Raw genomic sequence first — 18328 nt, 5'->3', positions numbered from 1 at the left:
TGGACTTCCTAAAATCTCTCAGAGGTTCACATAACTCAAACAAGCATAATCTGGACTTGGCATGCTCCATACCTTTTGCTGAGCAGCTTCTCACCAAGCATTAGTAGCAGCCAGTCTCAGTTCACAGTTCGGTCTTTCCAGGCACCCAGTATGGGTGGTGGCCATCTTTGGATTGCTTGGAGTTCATGTCAGGTGGCCCAGAGCATGGCTTGTGTCAGGGCCCTTCTCAAGATGCTCCAGGACTGGCATACCCACTGACTAGCTTCAGACTGAGCTGGAGCACAACCTGGGGCCACATCCAAAGACAACACACTCAAAAGGCATACTGGGAAGGCATCAGAGCTCTGTTAAAGCAAATCCTGCTCTGTAGGGTCAGCCCCTGCACAACAGCTCCTCCATTGTAGTCAGTGGTCAGTCCTCACAACAAATCAGCCTGAGGGTGAATCCCTCTCACTGACATACAAACAGCAACCAAGGCTCAACTACAACCCATACAAGGGACACACCTGGAGCACCCAGCTCAGGTGACCAGGGAGATTGTGCCACTGGGCTCCACAGGACACCAACTACATAAGGTCACTCTACTAAGACCAGGAGACATAGTAGCCCCACTAATATATAGAAACAACATAGGGAGGAGAGAATGGAGAGAAAATGGAGAGAATGGAGAGAAAATGGAGAGAAATGGAGAGAGAAAATGGAGAGAAAATAGAGAGAAAATGGACAGGCAATCTACCAGATACAGAGTTCAAAACAATAGTTATAAGGATGCTCACTGAACTTCAAGGAAGAGTAGCTGAACTCAGTGAGAACTTTAACAAAGAGATAGAAAACATAAAAATAGAGATAGGAAACATAAAAAGAGCCAGTCAGAAATGAAAAATACAATAACTGAAATGTGGAATACCTTGGTATCAATAGTAGATTAAATGAAGCAGAGGATCGAGTCAGTGATTTAGAAGATAAGGTAGCAGAAAACACCCAATTAGAACAGCAACAAGAAAAAACAAACCAAAAAATGAGGATAGTTTAAGAGGCCTCTAGGACAATATCAGGTGTACCAACATTACATCATAGGGGTACCAGAAGGAGGAGAGAGAGAGCAAGAAATTGAAAGTCTATTTGAAGAAATAATGAAAACTTCCCTAACCTGGCAAAGGAAATAGACATACAAACCCAGGAAGCACAGAGAATCCCAAACAAGATGAACTCAAAGAGACCCATACCAAGACACATTATAATTAAAATGCCAAAGGTTAAAGACAAAGAAAGAATCTTAAAAGCAGCAAGAGAAAAACAATTAGTTATCTAAAAAGGAACTCCCATAAGACTGTCAACTGATTTCTCAACAGAAAAGTTGCAGGCCAAAGGGATTGGGATAAAATGTTCAAAGTGATGAAAAGCAAGGACCCATGACCAAGATTACCCAGCAAGGCTATCATTTAGAATCAAAGGACAGATAAAGAGCTTCCCAGATAAGAAAAAGCTAAAAGAATTCATCACAACCAAACCAATATTGCAAGAAATGTTAAAGGAAATTCTTTAAGAAGAAGAAAAAACCAAAAATATGAATAATAAAATGGCAATAGCTACATATCTAGCCACAATTAGTTTAAACATAAATGGATTAAATGCTCCAATCAAAAGACATGGGTGGCTGAATAGACAAGAAAACAAAACTCTTACATATATGCCTATAGGAGACTCACTTCAGATCAAAAGACACACACAAAAATTAAAGAGATGGAAAAAGATACTTTATGAAAATGGAAACAAATAAACAAAAAATCTGGGGTAGCAATACTTATACCAGACAAAACAAATTTTAAAAACAAAGGCTATAACAAGAGACAAGAACCTAGTTATCCCACTTTTGAGTATTATCTGAAGAAACCCAAAACACTACTTCAAAGGGACATGTGAATCATATGTTTATTGCAGCATTATTTACAATAGCCAAGATATGGAGGCATCTGGTTGTCCATCAGTGGATGAATGGATAAAGAACAGGTGGAACATATATACGATGGAATATTGTTCATCATAAAAAACAATGAAATCCTGCCATCTGCAACAACATGGATGTGCCTAGAGGGTATTGTGCTGAGTGGAGTAAGTCAGAGAAACAAATGCCATATGATTTCACTTACATGTGGAATCTAAATAATAAAATAAACAAAACAGAAACAAATTCATAGATACAGAGAACCTTTTGATGGTTGCCAGATGGGAGGGAGTGAAAAAGAGGAAGGGATTAAGAAGTATCAGATGGGAGGGAGTGAAAAAGAGGAAGGGATTAAGTATAAATTGGAATTACAAAATAGTCGTGGAGATATAAAGTATAGCATAAGGAATATATTCAATAATATTGTAATAACTATGTATGGTGTCAGATGGGTACTAGATTTATCAGAGTGATCATTTTGTAAGTTATATAAATATCGAATTACTATATTGTATACCTGAAGGTAATATAATATCTTGTGCCAACTGTAATTGAAAAATGTTTTCATTATTTAAAAATGAAAGTGGCATACAAAAACTGGTGTTTGGGAAATATTCATATAGTTTTAACCCATGTAGTTTACATGTCACCAGATAGGTATTTTAGAGCCTGAGAACAGAAACTATCCCAATAAAATGCTATTATTTTTTAACTTTCCAAAACATATTGTCCTGTCAATATGGGTAGGCTATTTCCTGTTCAAACTAATCTGCCATCTCTAGTAACAATCAAAAAGTATAGTTTCACATCTCACGAATGGATGAATTAGACTTAAGTGTATGCACTTGTGAATAAGCTAAGAAAGTGAATAGGGTTTTGGGGGGTTTTGTTTGTTTGTTTGTTTTTTGTTTTTTGACATTTTGAGATTTTCTTTGCCCGTAGAGGGTTGTTGATTTTTTTTTTATTCTCATTAAATAAAATTTGATATAATTGATTTTTAGGGAGTGTGTGTAGTTCTATGAATTTTAACAAGTATAAATCTGTGTAACTACCACTACAATCAGGCTATAGAATTGTTCTATCACTCTAGAAAACTCACTTCTTTAAATTTTTATTGCCCTAAAGCACATAACTGTTTTTTATAGTGGAAATTCAATGTCCCATCATCATTGTTAAACTTGTAGTGAAAAATAGGCTACTTTACTGTTTGACAATTCTGTTTTCCATCCTCCTTTCTAATTTATTTAAGTTCTTTTAATTGCTAATTTTACACTTTGTTGACGTGTACTCCCAGTCAGGGATAGTCTTTGTTTCTCCCCTCTACTAAATATCATCAACTAATCCAATCCTAAACTCTAACCTTAAGAGATTTCCTAGACAATGGTGTCAGTGTATCTGTCCTTGTTCATGTTACATCTGTTTATAAGTAACGCTTTGTTTATCATCCACATTGTTTTTTGAACTGCCAGTTGTCTGATGTTAATGCTAGAGATTATTATTTGGAGTACCGAAGTGAATCACTGCTGTGTTTCTTTTTATAGATTCTGCAAATAGTGTTATTTCTTTTCCCAAGTATTTCTATGGCTTTGTGCCATACTCTTTCTTTGGTCGAATACTTTCATCACTGTATGGTGTATGCAAACCAAAGAGGAAAGTCACAAGTTATAAGTCAAAACTACTTTTTTTAGACAGGGGTTGCATAGTAACCAATCTGTTATGAGCATTTGAGTGTACAATTGTGACAGGCATTTCCAGTATTTCAATCTATGGTACATGAAAAGTAATAAATTATTTGAAAATAAAGACAAACATTTCTATTGTATGATATGAGCCTATCATTTATGACTGTCATAAATCAAAAATTAAGAAACTTAAATATATCTGTAACAATTGTCATACAGGTCATTTTAGATTATTGTAACTATTATCACCTCATATAGAGAAAACAAGTTAATTTTAGCCTTGACCTTTGGATCTTAATTTTTTTTGTTTGTTTTATGATTCTTCTAAGGTTTTCCAAGTTTCCTTATATAGATATATGATTTCTTGGGTTGTTGGGTTCTCCAATGATTTGTGTTATGATTTCAAAACAGTTTGTTTTATTTTGTTTTTAATTCCTGGAGATGAGTAGATTGGTATTGAATTAGACTCTTTATTATTCTTGTTTGGGAATGAAAAGTTAAAACCTTAAGGAATAATAAAGCTACTTTTACTTGCTCACACTATTGTCTATCCTTTGAAGCTATAGATTGACTATTTTATCATTTGTTCTTTAGATGGATCCTGTGCAAAAAGCAGTAATTAACCACACATTTGGAGTGTCGATTCCCCCGAAGAAGAAACAAGTTATTTCTTGTAATGTCTGTCAGCTTCGCTTTAACTCAGATGTGAGTATCACCTTTTCATTGCTCTCTCTAGTCTGTCAAGCTGAAAGCTTGATCATTCTGAATATATACATCTCTTCATATTTACACGCTCTTCAGTGGCCCTTTCTTTTGGCGGTCTACTTATCTCATTGTGCCAGATTTTCAAGGGATTTGGATTCAACACTAGAAACTTGAGCAGTAGACTGGATAATATCAAAAATCAAGGTTTTGTCTATATAATAAGTCTCACCTAAACCATTTTACAATTAATCCCATCTACTATATTTGCTTTTGAAAAACACTTAAATAGAAAATATTTTTTAAAGTTTAAAATGCAATGAAAGTATGAAAGAAATTAAAGTGCAATGAATGTTGAAGAAAACTATTGTTATTACCCTTGGTAACAAGTGTCACCTTTCATGTGTGTGTGCAAAATCATATTAAATACCTGAGAGAATAATTTACTATACAATTTATATTTTCCCAGGACATGGAAATACAGGGGAAGGTTTGTAATTGATTTCATCTGGTAAGCCTAATCATCCTTTTAAAAATAACAAGAAGAGAGTACAAATTAATCTTTTATGAAAGTAGATTTTAAAATGTAGAAACAAAATAACATGAAGTCAAAATAAATAATTTTAGAATGTTTATAATACCCAATTACCAAGTAAAGCCAATGACCAATGCAAATCTGAATCTGGAGGCTACATATTAAATGTGATATTTCCTGAGTTATTCCACCCCAGAAATCATTTTGCAAAGAGTATGTTATAGGATTCATGTTTATTGGAAATAGTAAAGTATTAAATACTTTTATTTACATATACCATTAAATGATATTTGAATAATTCTATGTAGGAAACCTAATAAAAATTATAGTCATTGAAAAAGAGGAGATATGTTTATTGTGATTTATAGAAGTATATTTAATGCAATTTCAATTAAAATTCCAATGAATTTTTTTGGCACCTGATAAAATCTCAACTCCTTATTCAAGAATTAAAATGTTCCTAAATAAACTGGGAAATATATAGTATTAATTCATTCAAAGTCTCAATAGTATTATGATGTTTATTCTCCCTAGACTGATCTACAGACCCAACATGATCCTGATCAAAATCTTTTTGTAGACTTTTTTTGTAGAAAATGCCAAGCTATTTCTTAAATGTATATAAAAAAGAAAAGCTTTGGAATAGCCCATACTATTTTGTAAGAAAGAACAAATTTTGAGGACTTACACATCTTGATTTCAAGACTTACTAAAAAATCTACAGTAATCAAGACTGTAATATTGGTGAAAGAATAGTAGAAATAAAGATCAATGAAACAGAGTCTAGAAATAGACCTATACCTATATGGTCAGTTGATTTTCAACAAAGTTGCAGAGGTAATTCAATGGAGAAAGGCTAATCTTTGCAACAAATAGTGCAATTGGATATCCATTTGTAAATTAAAAAAAAAAACACCTTAACTACTGCCTCACATGCAATGCAAAAATTAATTCAAATGAATCATATAAATAGCTATAAACTTAAAACTATATAACTTCTAGAAGAAAACAGGAGAAAATCCATATGACCTTGAGATAGGCAGAGATTTCTGAAACAAAAAGTATGAACTATAAAAATATTGATACATTGGACTTCATCAAAATTAAAAACTTCTCTTCAAATGATAATGTTACACTGTCGAGAAAATGAAAAGAAAAGCTACAGACTGGGAGAAAATATTTATAAAACATTATACTTGTACAAAATATTTAAATAACTTGTAATTTAATAATAAATAATAAATGGGCAAAATATTTAAGCAAGGACTTTACCAAAGAGGAAATATGAATGATAAATAAGCTCGTAAAATAATGCTTATCATTAGCCATTAAGGAAATACGAACCACAATCAGATAACACTGTACCTATTAAAATGATGAAAATTAAGCAAATTGATAATATAAGTAACAAAGATAAGGAGCAACTAGAACTCTCATTCATTGTTGATGAAAATACAAAATGGTATAGGTACTTTGGAAAGCGGTTTGGTAGTTATTTCTAAAAAATTTTACAATGTTATAGATACATTTCCCATTCAACCCAGCAATCCTACTTCTAGGTATTTATCCATGATAAATGAAAAAAATGTGATCATACATTTGTGTGGTTTCTTTTATAGTAGTTTTATTCATAATTGTCCTAAACTGGAATTAACCCAAATGTCTATCAACTGATGAATGGACAAACAAATTTTGGTATAGTCATACAATGGAGCACTACTCAGCAATTAAAGAAATGAAGTACTGTGATACATCCTACAACATGGATGAATCTCAAAGGCAGCATGCTAAATAAAATAAGTTGGACATAAAGGCTATATACTACTGTCACTGCACTTGTATAACTTTATGCAAAAGATAATACTATAAGGACAAAAATCAGATCAGTAGTTAGCAAGGACTGAGAGTGGGGTTAGGGAATTGACTAAAAAAGAGCATGAAAGATTACTTTTTCAGGTGATGGAAATATTCTATGTCTCCATTGTTGTGGTGGGTACATAGCAGTTTTTGTTTTTCACAACTCATAGATCTCAATACCTAAAAAGGAATTTTACTGTATATAAAGTGTAACTCAGTAAACCTGACTAGAAAAAGTCAACGTGACAGAAGCCATGAAATATTTTGAAAGTAGAAGACTGATTAATGATAGAGACATAACTATTAGATAAATTAAACTACAGTATTACCACTAGATTTAAGGTATAACGGTTAAAGGATTTTTGCAAGAATGTAAATACTAAAATAGGTCCAAGTGTATTTAACAGCTTTACCTAATTATTATCCAAATTTCTACATGTTCACTACTTAACCACTTATAAAATGAATGCCCACCTGAAAATATTCTCCATATTTAGTTGTAGCATTCACACTGCTGCAATGCTAGATGTTGAAAACATCTCATAATACAGTGCAAATAGATTGCAAAGTGAAACTGCAAAAGCCTTGCAAAAGATGCAGACTTTCATGAAGTCTGTGAATGTCATATTAGAGAACTAACTGCTTGATATAAGCCAAATGGGAGGATATGTCTATTAGAAGAGTTAATTTAAGAAAAGTAACAAGGTCGGTGAAACATAGGCTCTCCGAAACAAAGGTTTTGACTATCAAGTGAATAATAGGGGTTTGGGGGCAATTATGAATTTTTTGAATTAAAAAAATAATAACATATATTTACGTGGTTTAAAATACAAATTAATTTTAAAAGATATATTGAAAAATCTTGTTCCATCCCGTTCCCCATCCTCCCACTCTCCATGCTATTCTTGTCTGTCTGTAACCACTTTAATATTTCTTGTATATCTTCTCTGGTTTTTTATGCAAATATAACCAACTATGAATATATATTCTTATTTCCTCCCTTTTCTACATAAAAGATAGTGTACTTTTTACACTTTTTTGCCTTACATTTTTAACATAATAATAATATATCTTTGAGAATTTTCTCTATCAAAACAGAGAGTTTCCTGTGTTTTTTTAACAGATGTGCTAAGCAAACACGTTTACGCTCTGGATCCTAACATCCGGAACCTTTTACTAAATTACCTTATATGGCAGAGGGGAAGTAAGGTAATAAATGGAATTAAGAGTGCCAATAAACTGACCTTGAAATATTTTATCCTGGATTATCCTGTGGGCCCAAGGGCCCTTAAAAGTAGGAAAGGGAGGCAAAGGGAAGATTTGAATGATGTGATGTAAGAATAACTCAACTGGACATTGTTGGCTTTGAAGGTGAAGGAAGGAGCCACAAACCAGGGTATTACCAAGTGTATGGTAATTTGCTATAGTAGAATAAAAGACTGATACAGTAGTCTAAGTATGGATGCTCCATAGTTTATTGAACTAGTTCCTTATTGGTGGACACTCAGGTTGTTTCTGATCTTTTGGAATTATATAAGTTTTCATAGTCAACAAAAGACAACTAGGGTACAAATTCAGGTCTCTTGCCTCTAAATCCACAGCTCTTCCTATTATATTATGTTGCCTGACGTAATAACTTTACTCATTTTCCTAGCATTTTTTGAGCTTTTAACATGCACTACACGTAGTATGGCACCAGGCTCCAGAGACCAGCAGCAACTTTTACTAGCAAACAGTATGAATGAGAACATCCAAGGATTAACTTATTAGATCATCTCAGAACCTGTTCCAGGTCTTCTGCTCTCTACATTTATTATTCCATACATAGAGAGGCCACATAGTATAGAATACTGGATTAAACCTCCTTGAACATGATTTAATCCTAATTCTGAACTTGATAAATCACTTAACCACTGTGGGTCTCAGTTTCCTCTTCTATAATATAACTACACGATCTTTAGGAGGACCATTCCAGTTCTCTGATTAAAATGCATTTCCATGGCATTTCTGTTAGAAGAACAGTGTATAATAAACACCTCCACCTTATGGATGGAACAGCTGACACCAAGAAAGAATGATTTGTAGCTTTGTTTTTAGTTTGTGTCATGGGTTGCCTGGGAGTGGCGTGCCAGTCTTTTTTCTACACTCCAGAATTGCTCTGGAAGTAGGTTCACCTTTGACTTGAGCTTCATTCCATGTCAGTGATTTTCTTTGTATTTACTAATAGGGACATGGACAAAAGTACACATGTGAGCATGCAATCACTAGCTTCCTTGTCACCACTCAAAAGCTCTGTTTATAATGGAGAAAAAAATTAAATTTCTGAGCCATACTTAGACTCTGGGCAGTAAAGCCACATAGTCTAGATGGCAAATTCACAAGTGTGACATATGCATGTTCTCTGTGTTTAGTGATGGTGTTATAATCTGCATAACTGAGCTCTGAAACTGAGCCTTTTTTTATTTGGAGGAGAGTTTATTATTGTATAATTACCCTATTTACATTTTAATGTAGGAATTAAGAAGATGCTCATCTTTATTTTCTTTAATAACATTTCTAAATCAGCCTGAGACTGAATTGTCTTCACTCCTCAGTGTAGAAAATATGGTTATTGAAAAATCTGGAATGCAGATTTGCACAGTAAACAGATTGCATTCTGCAGTTCCCCATTACCCATATAAAATCTACCAGGGCAGGCTTCATGCATCAAAATTCAATGTGACCTAGTTTAAGTGTCCCATAGTAGCTCACTTGGTCCAGTTTTTATCATCTCAGTAGAACTCCACTGTTGGAAAGCAAAAGGCTACAGCTTTATTTACACAATACAGCGTTATGCAAATGAGCAAGCATTAATCACAAACATTTCCCAAATGAACCTTTACAAATTAACACCATTAACTTTGCCAGGCAGCAGGCATTGCAGTCCAGGAATAATATGTCTTTCCAACTGAGTCCCAGACCTTTGCACGAATGTGTACAGCACCCGAATTTCTAGTTTGTTCTTGGCCACCTTTTATTTTATTTTTTTTCTTACGTGATTTCATCTGAACACTGAATGAGGTTGTCCTAAGCCTGAACGCCCTTTTCTCCTCCAGTGAATGAGTGTACTGCAGCTGTAGTTTGGTCATAAATCGATAAGCTTACATCTGAATCTTTACCCTTTAGCTGGGAAATATGTTTCTAGAGTTAAGCCTTTCCAGGGAAACAGGTCTCCTACACTATTCTGTACTTGGTTTTAAATAAGACTCTCAAAATTATTGGGCTTTTGGTTTTCATGCAGAAATACTGGAAATTAGCGCTAACATAAGCTTTGAAAATATTTTTGAGGCTAACGTTTCTCTTTTTGACTAAAGTTTTAAAGTTATTAGATCCCAAACAATTTCTAATTTGCATATTACCTTGGAGAATAGTAGCAGAAGGTGAAAAGAAACTGATCCTTAAACAGATTCTTACACAAAATCAGGGCAATTTGATTCTCTTAAATGTCTAAAAAGTGAGATGATCTTTTATTATTATTATTATTGAAAAACACAGTTAATCATAAATTCCCTTAATATATGACTGGGTCCTTTATGCTTCATAAGCAAACTGAAATGAGAGCATAATGATCTTTTTAATCAAGTTTTATACGCTCTAATTCAGGAATTGATCCTGAAATTTTGATACTCAGCATTAATACCACAATCGATTAAGCATAAGATTCAGTGCCTCTAATTGCTGTCCTTACAGGCTTAATTGGTATTACCTTTGGAGTAGCATTATAAACTTCAAATCACTTATAGTTTACATTTTTAAATTTTATCTTACTTTGTGGTTCCTCTAGGTTTTTAATTTTGTTGTGTTATTCTCTGTCTTTGCCTTGGTTTTTGGTTATTTAATACCTCTATCTGTCATTTTTAGCTCGCTGTTCTTTTTGCTATATTCTATTTCTCATGTCTCAAGACATAAGGAGATGACCTCATACTATTTCATTGATTTATGTTTGATTGATTAAGTACACATGGACAAAAAACTGAAGATTGACTTAGGAGTTAAAATGACATGGGGACCAACCATTTATGTGGACATTTCTGTGGGTGACCAGACTCTCTTATTCTTTACTATAAATCTCTGAAATTTCAGAAAGTGCAGTCGCTCAATAATCACTTCCAATTCCCATATGGCTGCATTAGTGTGTAATTGATACATCTGCAGTGCCACTTCCCTCTGCATTTTGCATCTTTGTCATCTTAGCAGTTTTCATTTGGATAAGGTTATTTAAGTATGCCCTCCTGGGTGTCTCTCTCTTTCAGTCATATGTCTACTTTCTGATTTCTTTAAGCAGTTCATGTAATACAGTACAAATTCTCTGTCTTTCATAAACAAACAGCCCCCATCTACCATCTGCCACTTTAAGAGACTTTAGTGCCATTTCTGCTAGAAGCCCTGGCACTATTAGGAAGAAAGCCACAACTTTGGGTCCCATATAAATGTCCTTTTCATTTGCTCTTGGCTGACCCTCCATTTCCTTTGGCCACAGAGCTTAACTCCACCTCTCCAGCAGCTGCCATGAGGCAGCAAGTCCCTGCAGCAGCTGTGGTTTCTTCCCAAGGAAGTCAGAGTGTCTGCGGGAAACAGGGACCATTAGACACCTCATTTAAAGATGTCCCTTGCAGCAAAGCAAGAGAGGCACTCAGCTACAAGGGCACTTGCTTGCATTTTCTAAAGGATCAGCTTTTTATTTGTCACCATATGACATTCTTCTAGGGGATTCTGCATTTTGTATTGGCTGCCTAGTGCTTGCTTTTAACTATAGAAATTCTATCCATGGGTTGTCAGTGCTACTCTTTCTCTGTCAAAACATATTCTTTCTACTAAACCATCATATTGTTCCTTCCTTTCTTCTCTACTCTATCTCCTCTTCTCTTCTCTTTTAGCTTTTTCTTGGACATTCATAGTGTTTTTCTTAAAATTTTTTAGGTTAATAATTGAATTCATTGCTTTAAATTCAAAGGCACTTCCCTTGGGGTTAAAAAACATATTGAACATATTATTTGAAACTCTAACCAACATACTGTTTTTAAAAAATGAGTTTAGGGGGTGGCTTCGTAGTGTAGTGGTTAGCACCTCTGCTTTATGCACAAAGAGGGGAATAAAACAGGGGAAACAAATGAGTTTATCCTCTATTTCCTGAATTTTCACACATTGCATTTGATAACTGATATGTCAAGGAAAACTTTGAACATTTATTTGCAATATTCGACTCTTTCCACATTGCCACTGTCAGATATGTTTAGCAAATATCTACACATGTTAATTCTACAGATTAACTGTTTCCTCCTCTCACGTATACATATACAATGACTGCCTATCACCCATAAACATCTATTCAATTTCTCTTGCAGCTCTTGAGATAGCAGCTTCTTTAATAGCAGCAGCTCTATTAATTTATAATATATTTATATTTATATACTCATATATAAATTGCATATAAACAATTATATAAAAGTATGTGTGTATGTGTGTGTGTACATCTATATAATTTGCTGGCTTTTTTTTTTTTTTTTTTAAGAATCGGTGCTGATAAAACATGAGAGACAGAGTTTTAAGCATACTGGTGCCTCGCCTGCCAGATTTCACCTATGCTAATAGTGGCCTCTGCTTTAGAAACTCAATAAGCCATGAAAGTTTGTCCTCATTGAAGAATGAATTTACGATTAGGAGGGTTTGGAGAAAACTACAGGTATATTGAATTCTGCAAGTGATGATTAAATAAAGAGATACCCCAGTGATAACCTCATTGGTGGGTTGGGAACTCAAAAGCTAGTTGCAAAGTTTATATCTGCTATTAAGAAGTACAAATTATTAGGTAAATGAATAATTCTGAAAGTTTGAAAAACCAACTGATTCTGTCAAGAAAAAAGATACTGAAGATAGAAGGAATCGATAGCATCAAATGGAAATCTAGAAAATAATAGTCTGCTTTTGTCAAAAATTTTACATTTTTCCCATAAATAAGACTACTTATATTGATTCGTAGGTTTGGAGGATAGTGAAGCAGATAGGAGGTAATTAAAAGCATAAATCTCAGAAGCTTGGGAAGGTAATTCTCTACTTTGCAGACACAGCTGACAAAATGATGAACATTTTTTGCTTCAATATGACAGAAATATAGCACAGTTACGGAGAGAAGGAACATACCGTGCTAAAAGTTTGTCAATAGCTGCTGTTTAACAAAGCCTTAACAAAGTTTAGTCACCTTTTTTGAAGCATATATTAGTTTCTTATTAAATTTTTTTAAAAACTTGCCTCTAAAGTAGTGCTTTAATATTACAAAAAATGTCATAGTCTCTCTCAGCACTACACTATTTAAAATAGGTATTTGGATAGTTTAGGACTGATTTTCAATTCATCAGTGAAAGAAAGAGAAGACTGGGATAAAAGTGAAATTTTTTTAAAAAGTGAGCATTACAACTTATAAAAACCCAACAGATCCTATATTTATCTAATAGGGAAATTGGGCAGCATGCTTAATTCAATATTTCTCTGGCTTTTCTTAAAAAAAAACATAGATGCCTCACATGACATGTTACTTTAGCTATTTTTAAGTGTTTAATATTTAAAATTAAGATGATCAGCCTAATGTGATTTTGTGAAGAACAATAATTATGAATGCTACAAGGAAAGTACTTCAGGTGCCCATCCCCATACACCAGAATATGTCCTCAACAGAAAACCATTAATTATCTATGAGTCACTATCAATACGGCAAGCTTTGGTACATTTCCATTGCTTTGCTGATCAAATATTAATAATACCTTTAAAAAAATAATGTGGGTTTTTTAAATTTCCTGTGTAAAATTCCTGTGTTAGTAACTCTTGTAGAGGAAAATATGAGATTCCTGAAAGGATTTTAAAGTCATTTTGTTGGTGACTTTGTCATCTATAAATTGTCTTGCCACCTAGGGGTCAGGAGAAGACTGCTGAAGGCATGTGTATTTTCCTTCTTTGCTTGGTATGGATTGCTTTAATTAAGATTGCTTGTGGAATCCTTAACAATAAGATATTGTTTCACTTGATTTTTGTAGTTTGGAATTCTTCAGCTAAAAATTTATTCAATATATAATTAGAAATCAGGTAGAATTTCTAGGCTGAACACCTGTAGGTTTCCTAAGTGATTAGTTGCTGGTTTAAAGTTTATATTTAGGCTTTATTAAAGACATGTTTGGTTTCCTGTAGCTGATCTTTTTTTCTGTATGCTTGAGTGCACGATCGACTATAATTTTCAAAAGATTTATAAGAAAAAAGGTATTACTTATTAAGACAAAAGCAAAAACAAACCTCCTTCCCCCCCTAAAAAGCTGCACGCGACACAAAGTCTATTCCATTGCTCTCAAGCAAGTAGCTGATTTAATGCAGTTTAGAGCATCCTGCAAAAGAGGTAGCTTTTAGTTACTTTCATCTCTAAAGCAACTCTTTGAATAAAGTGACAACATTGGCCATGGAGGCCAGAGAACTTTAGGTGCAGTGGGTCAGCATAAAGAGCAGTTTTCTGGGGAAACCTGACTGGCCATGAGAAACTTTATGACATGTGGTTGCAGCTGAGAGGCTAAGGATAGCATACGAGGAAGTATTACTTTAACCAATTTCTACAATTTCAAGTTAGGGAGACTTGGTTGGAATATAGTGATTTTGGTTTATGTGAGTTCTTCGAGGAGAGTAAAGTAGCAGTGAACTTGATTAGAGAGACAGGAGAAGAGTATCAAAATAGTTTTTACCAAGAAAGGAAGATTCAAGAAATACAAAACAAGCTCCTTACCCTCATAGCCCTGATTATCTATCCAGGGAAATAAAACTAATACACTTAGAAACACTGCTGAACTATACGCTGTTAACTATAAGTAATATAAATTTAGGAAACAGGACAGCACACAAGCTAGAAGAATCACAAGCAGAGGGATGCCTGTTCTTCTACCAGCCTCTATACTAAATAGTCTTTACACATATTATCTCTGTATTTTTTGGAGGTTCGTGGAAGCGGTAAAACATTGAGTGAGGCTTGAGAGATTATCAGTTTTGAGGGAGAGAGAATTGAAGAATTATAAAATACTAGAGCTAAAACAGATAGGACTTCTTAAGGATGTTGTCCATGGGTAGGCTGTGGGGGGGGTCCATGAACCCCCTATAATTATGCAAAATTTTGCTTGTGTGCATACCTGAAACCATGGTCACTTAAGATGATGATAAAGGAGGGCTGTGAATATAATTTTTCTCTTTATAGTGATTGTTTAGAACTTAAATCAACATTTTTTTTGTTTTCAGGGAGAAGTATTTTATTACTAAGTTTAGAATTGCCAGATTGTAGTGATAATTAAAATCAGACTGATTTTGTCAATTTTATTATTGTTTCTAAATTATCTGTACATAGTGTAATCTCTTATTTCCTGAATGTGGACGGCCCTACCTACAGTATACCACCGATGTTTGTTAATGGAATTCTAGTTTTGCTTTTTAAAATTTTATTATTTTTCAATTACAGTTAGCATTTAATATTATATTAGTTTCATGTGTACCACATAATGGTTAGACATTTATATAAGTTACAAAATGATCCCCCAATGTGTCTAGTACCTTCATGACACCGTATAAAATTATTACAATATTATTGACTCTATTCCCTAGGCTGTACTTTACATCACCCTGACTATTTCATAACTGCCAATTTGTACTTCTTAATCCCTTCACCTTTTTAACCCAGTATCCCAACCCCCCTTCCACCTGGCAATCATAAGTTTGTTTTCTGTATCTATAAGTTTGTTTGTTTTGTTTGTTCATTTAGTTCTGCTTTAAATACATTTTACATTTAGCATGGGAGATGCATACTGCTGACTTATACCAGTAATCACCAAATAGTTTCCTTCGTATCTTTGATAATGCCTACTGAGTGTTCTCTGAAAGTAGCTTTCATCATCTTTGAACTGTAAGCTTGAAGCGATTACCTGGTTTATGCTCTGGAAAGACATAACATTCTATATTATTTGAGAGACACCTATGGAATCCTTTAATACGATGATTTATTTGTTTATGTAATGAATTTTGTCTTTTTCTTATATCATTTGAGAAGGATCAGAAAGAATAGATTCACTAAAAGAGTACTTAGGTTATTTGTTATAGTTTTGTGATTTAAATGTTTAAGCTAACAAAATGCCCTATATGCACCTTTAAACTAAAAATACCAACAATGTCTTTTTTAAGATTTAATTTATGCATTTACACAGATGGTCATAGAAGGGGGTATTTATTAACATCTGTAAATGTTGGAGAAATGATGGATGTCTATATTTGTAAAATGCCAGAATGGAATTACTGAATTCGCAGATGTAGATTTAAAAATACAATGTTTGAATATCTGGAAGACATTCTCTTCAAGCTAATTTTCCAAGTATCTAGACATTGAATAATTGCCTTTTGTGTAAATTTCCATTTTTATAAATGCAGTAAATTCTTGTTAATTTGGACTACAGTAATTAGGGATTTGTGATAATTCAGGTAGAGGCTGAATTTAACTTTTGTTTGGTCCAAATTCTTTCTTAAAAAAAAATGCAGATGAGTGTTGAAAAGGAGTTTAAAACAGAGATTTAGAATACCAACAGAAACAATTTTTTTAAGCTTACTTAGGTATTTTTAAAATATACATTAAAATACAAGCAATGATACAATTTAAAATAATTCTTATATATTTTAATACATCACCTAAGAATCTCTGGTACCTAAAAGTTATCAACTAAAAGCACTTCTTCAAAACTGTTCTACTTTTTCAGCTTTTTTACCACTTCATGATATCCTTCACCCAAATTAGTATATATTAATGAGGTTTTTCTGAGATTATAACCATTTAAAAATATCTAATACTATTCTCTTTTTTAAAAAGCAAATGATGTGTTTATGACTTGATTAGAATTTCTCAGAAAAATCTTTTGAGTCAAGTGTTTGAACTTAGATAACATATAGGATTTATATTTCAGTCCAAATAGACATTGTTTGGAAGGATAATTTATCCATTTTAGTTATCTACACTAATCAGATTAACTGAATGATCAATAAATCACTGACTCTGTGTTCTGACCTGGGGCTATCTTAATAGACTAGTAAGTGAACCATTGTATGTAAGGATTGTTTGTCCAATAACTGAGCAGTTAGTCTGTTACAAAACTGCCCATTTCACACTAAGACTGATTAAGCCCCAGACTCTCAAAATCATACCAACTGGTGATCCCTGCTTGAATCCACTGCTCCTAATCATGGGCAGAAGTAAGTCAAGAATCTAGAGAAAGCTGGAGGTACTCATTTGATTATGATCGCTCTTCATAACAAAATTTTCACTCTCTCTGTTATTGAGCATCCTCAGCATTCAGGTTTCTAAACAGTTATGTGCATCTCTAGTCCAATTCTTGCCACTCACTCCACTGTTTGCCAGACTTCAACCACAATGGCTTTCTTTTATTTCCATAAATCTGCCAAGCTACTTCTGCCCCTCCCACTTCTGTTCTAGTCTCTACTCTTCCTTTAGGTCTCACCTTAATGTTTCTTTCTCAGAGAGTTTTTCTAAACTTCCTAGTTAAACTAGCTCCACTCCCAATAGTGATATAACGCCCACTAATTTTCCTCTACGAAATGTATCACAGTTTATAAAGATATCTTTATTTATGTAACTATTTTTTTTAAATAGCTGTTTCTCTCTCTCTCTCAAACACACACACACACACACACACACACACACACACACTATTGTTGGCTCCATAAGAACAGGGACTGTGTATGTTTTGTGCATTGCTGTCTCTCTGGTACCTAGCACAATACATATATATTTCTTGAATGAATAAATGGTCCTAAAGGGGATTTTTTTTATCTTTAATTTATGACAACCCAAGGATTGGTTGAGAATTACTGAATTAATTTGCTACAATGAAAACTATATCTTATATGACCTAAAGATCACATTCCTGGAGCTGTTTTTTTACCTCCAGATCAAACTTTCCAAGAAAATAAAGATCATCTTTTACCAGAGTAGCTAAGGGAGAGAGTCTGTTCTATTTTAGATCTACCCCTGTGGAGGCTGTTTAGACCTCAGGCTTCGGGTTTGCTTCAGTGTGTGGTTAAGAGCCTAATCTTTTAATCCTGGGTTTGAAATAGGGCCTTCCATTTCTGGCAGCGTGATAGTGAGCAATTACTTAACTTTTCAGAGTCTTTGTAAACTTGAGCTAATAATATTTACCTCACATGGTCTTATGAGGATTAAATGAGATGCTGTCTGTAAAATACTAACATGGTGCCTGGTACATAGAAAATAATTAATGATAACTACCTAGAATGTTTTAGGCAGTATGTTAAGTGCAAGAGATAGGATGAAAAGCAAAATCTCATAGGTATAAACCTTAATGAAGGTTACTGTTTGGTGGGGAAATACATATATTAATCAAATTATTATAACAAGTAATAATTTTTTAAATTGTGAGAAATACTATGAAGGAAAGAATCGAAGAAGTTAGGATGTGACCTAGTCTGGGGCATCATGGAAGCCTTCTAAAGGAAATAATTTGGGGGTTGGGTTCTGAAGGGAATTACCTA

At 33.7% G+C, this 18328-nt stretch overlaps 1 protein-coding gene across 10 annotated transcripts in view; it reads left to right on the top strand.

The window, feature by feature from the left end:
* Positions 1–18328, top strand: part of ZNF385B (zinc finger protein 385B) — a 265070-nt gene that overhangs the window by 217652 nt on the left and 29090 nt on the right. For all 10 annotated transcript variants that reach the window (XM_025039446.1, XM_006921245.1, XM_025039442.1 and 7 more), the window contains one exon: positions 4222–4332. In XM_025039446.1, the coding sequence (XP_024895214.1) occupies positions 4222–4332 (111 nt within the window). The remainder of the gene's footprint in view (positions 1–4221; positions 4333–18328) is intronic.

Source organism: Pteropus alecto, unplaced genomic scaffold, assembly GCF_000325575.1.
Source record: "Pteropus alecto unplaced genomic scaffold, ASM32557v1 scaffold3, whole genome shotgun sequence".
In the NCBI taxonomy this organism is placed as follows: Eukaryota; Metazoa; Chordata; class Mammalia; order Chiroptera; family Pteropodidae; genus Pteropus; species Pteropus alecto.
Note: the sequence above shows the minus strand (reverse complement) of the source record. Positions and strands in the feature narration are given on the sequence as shown.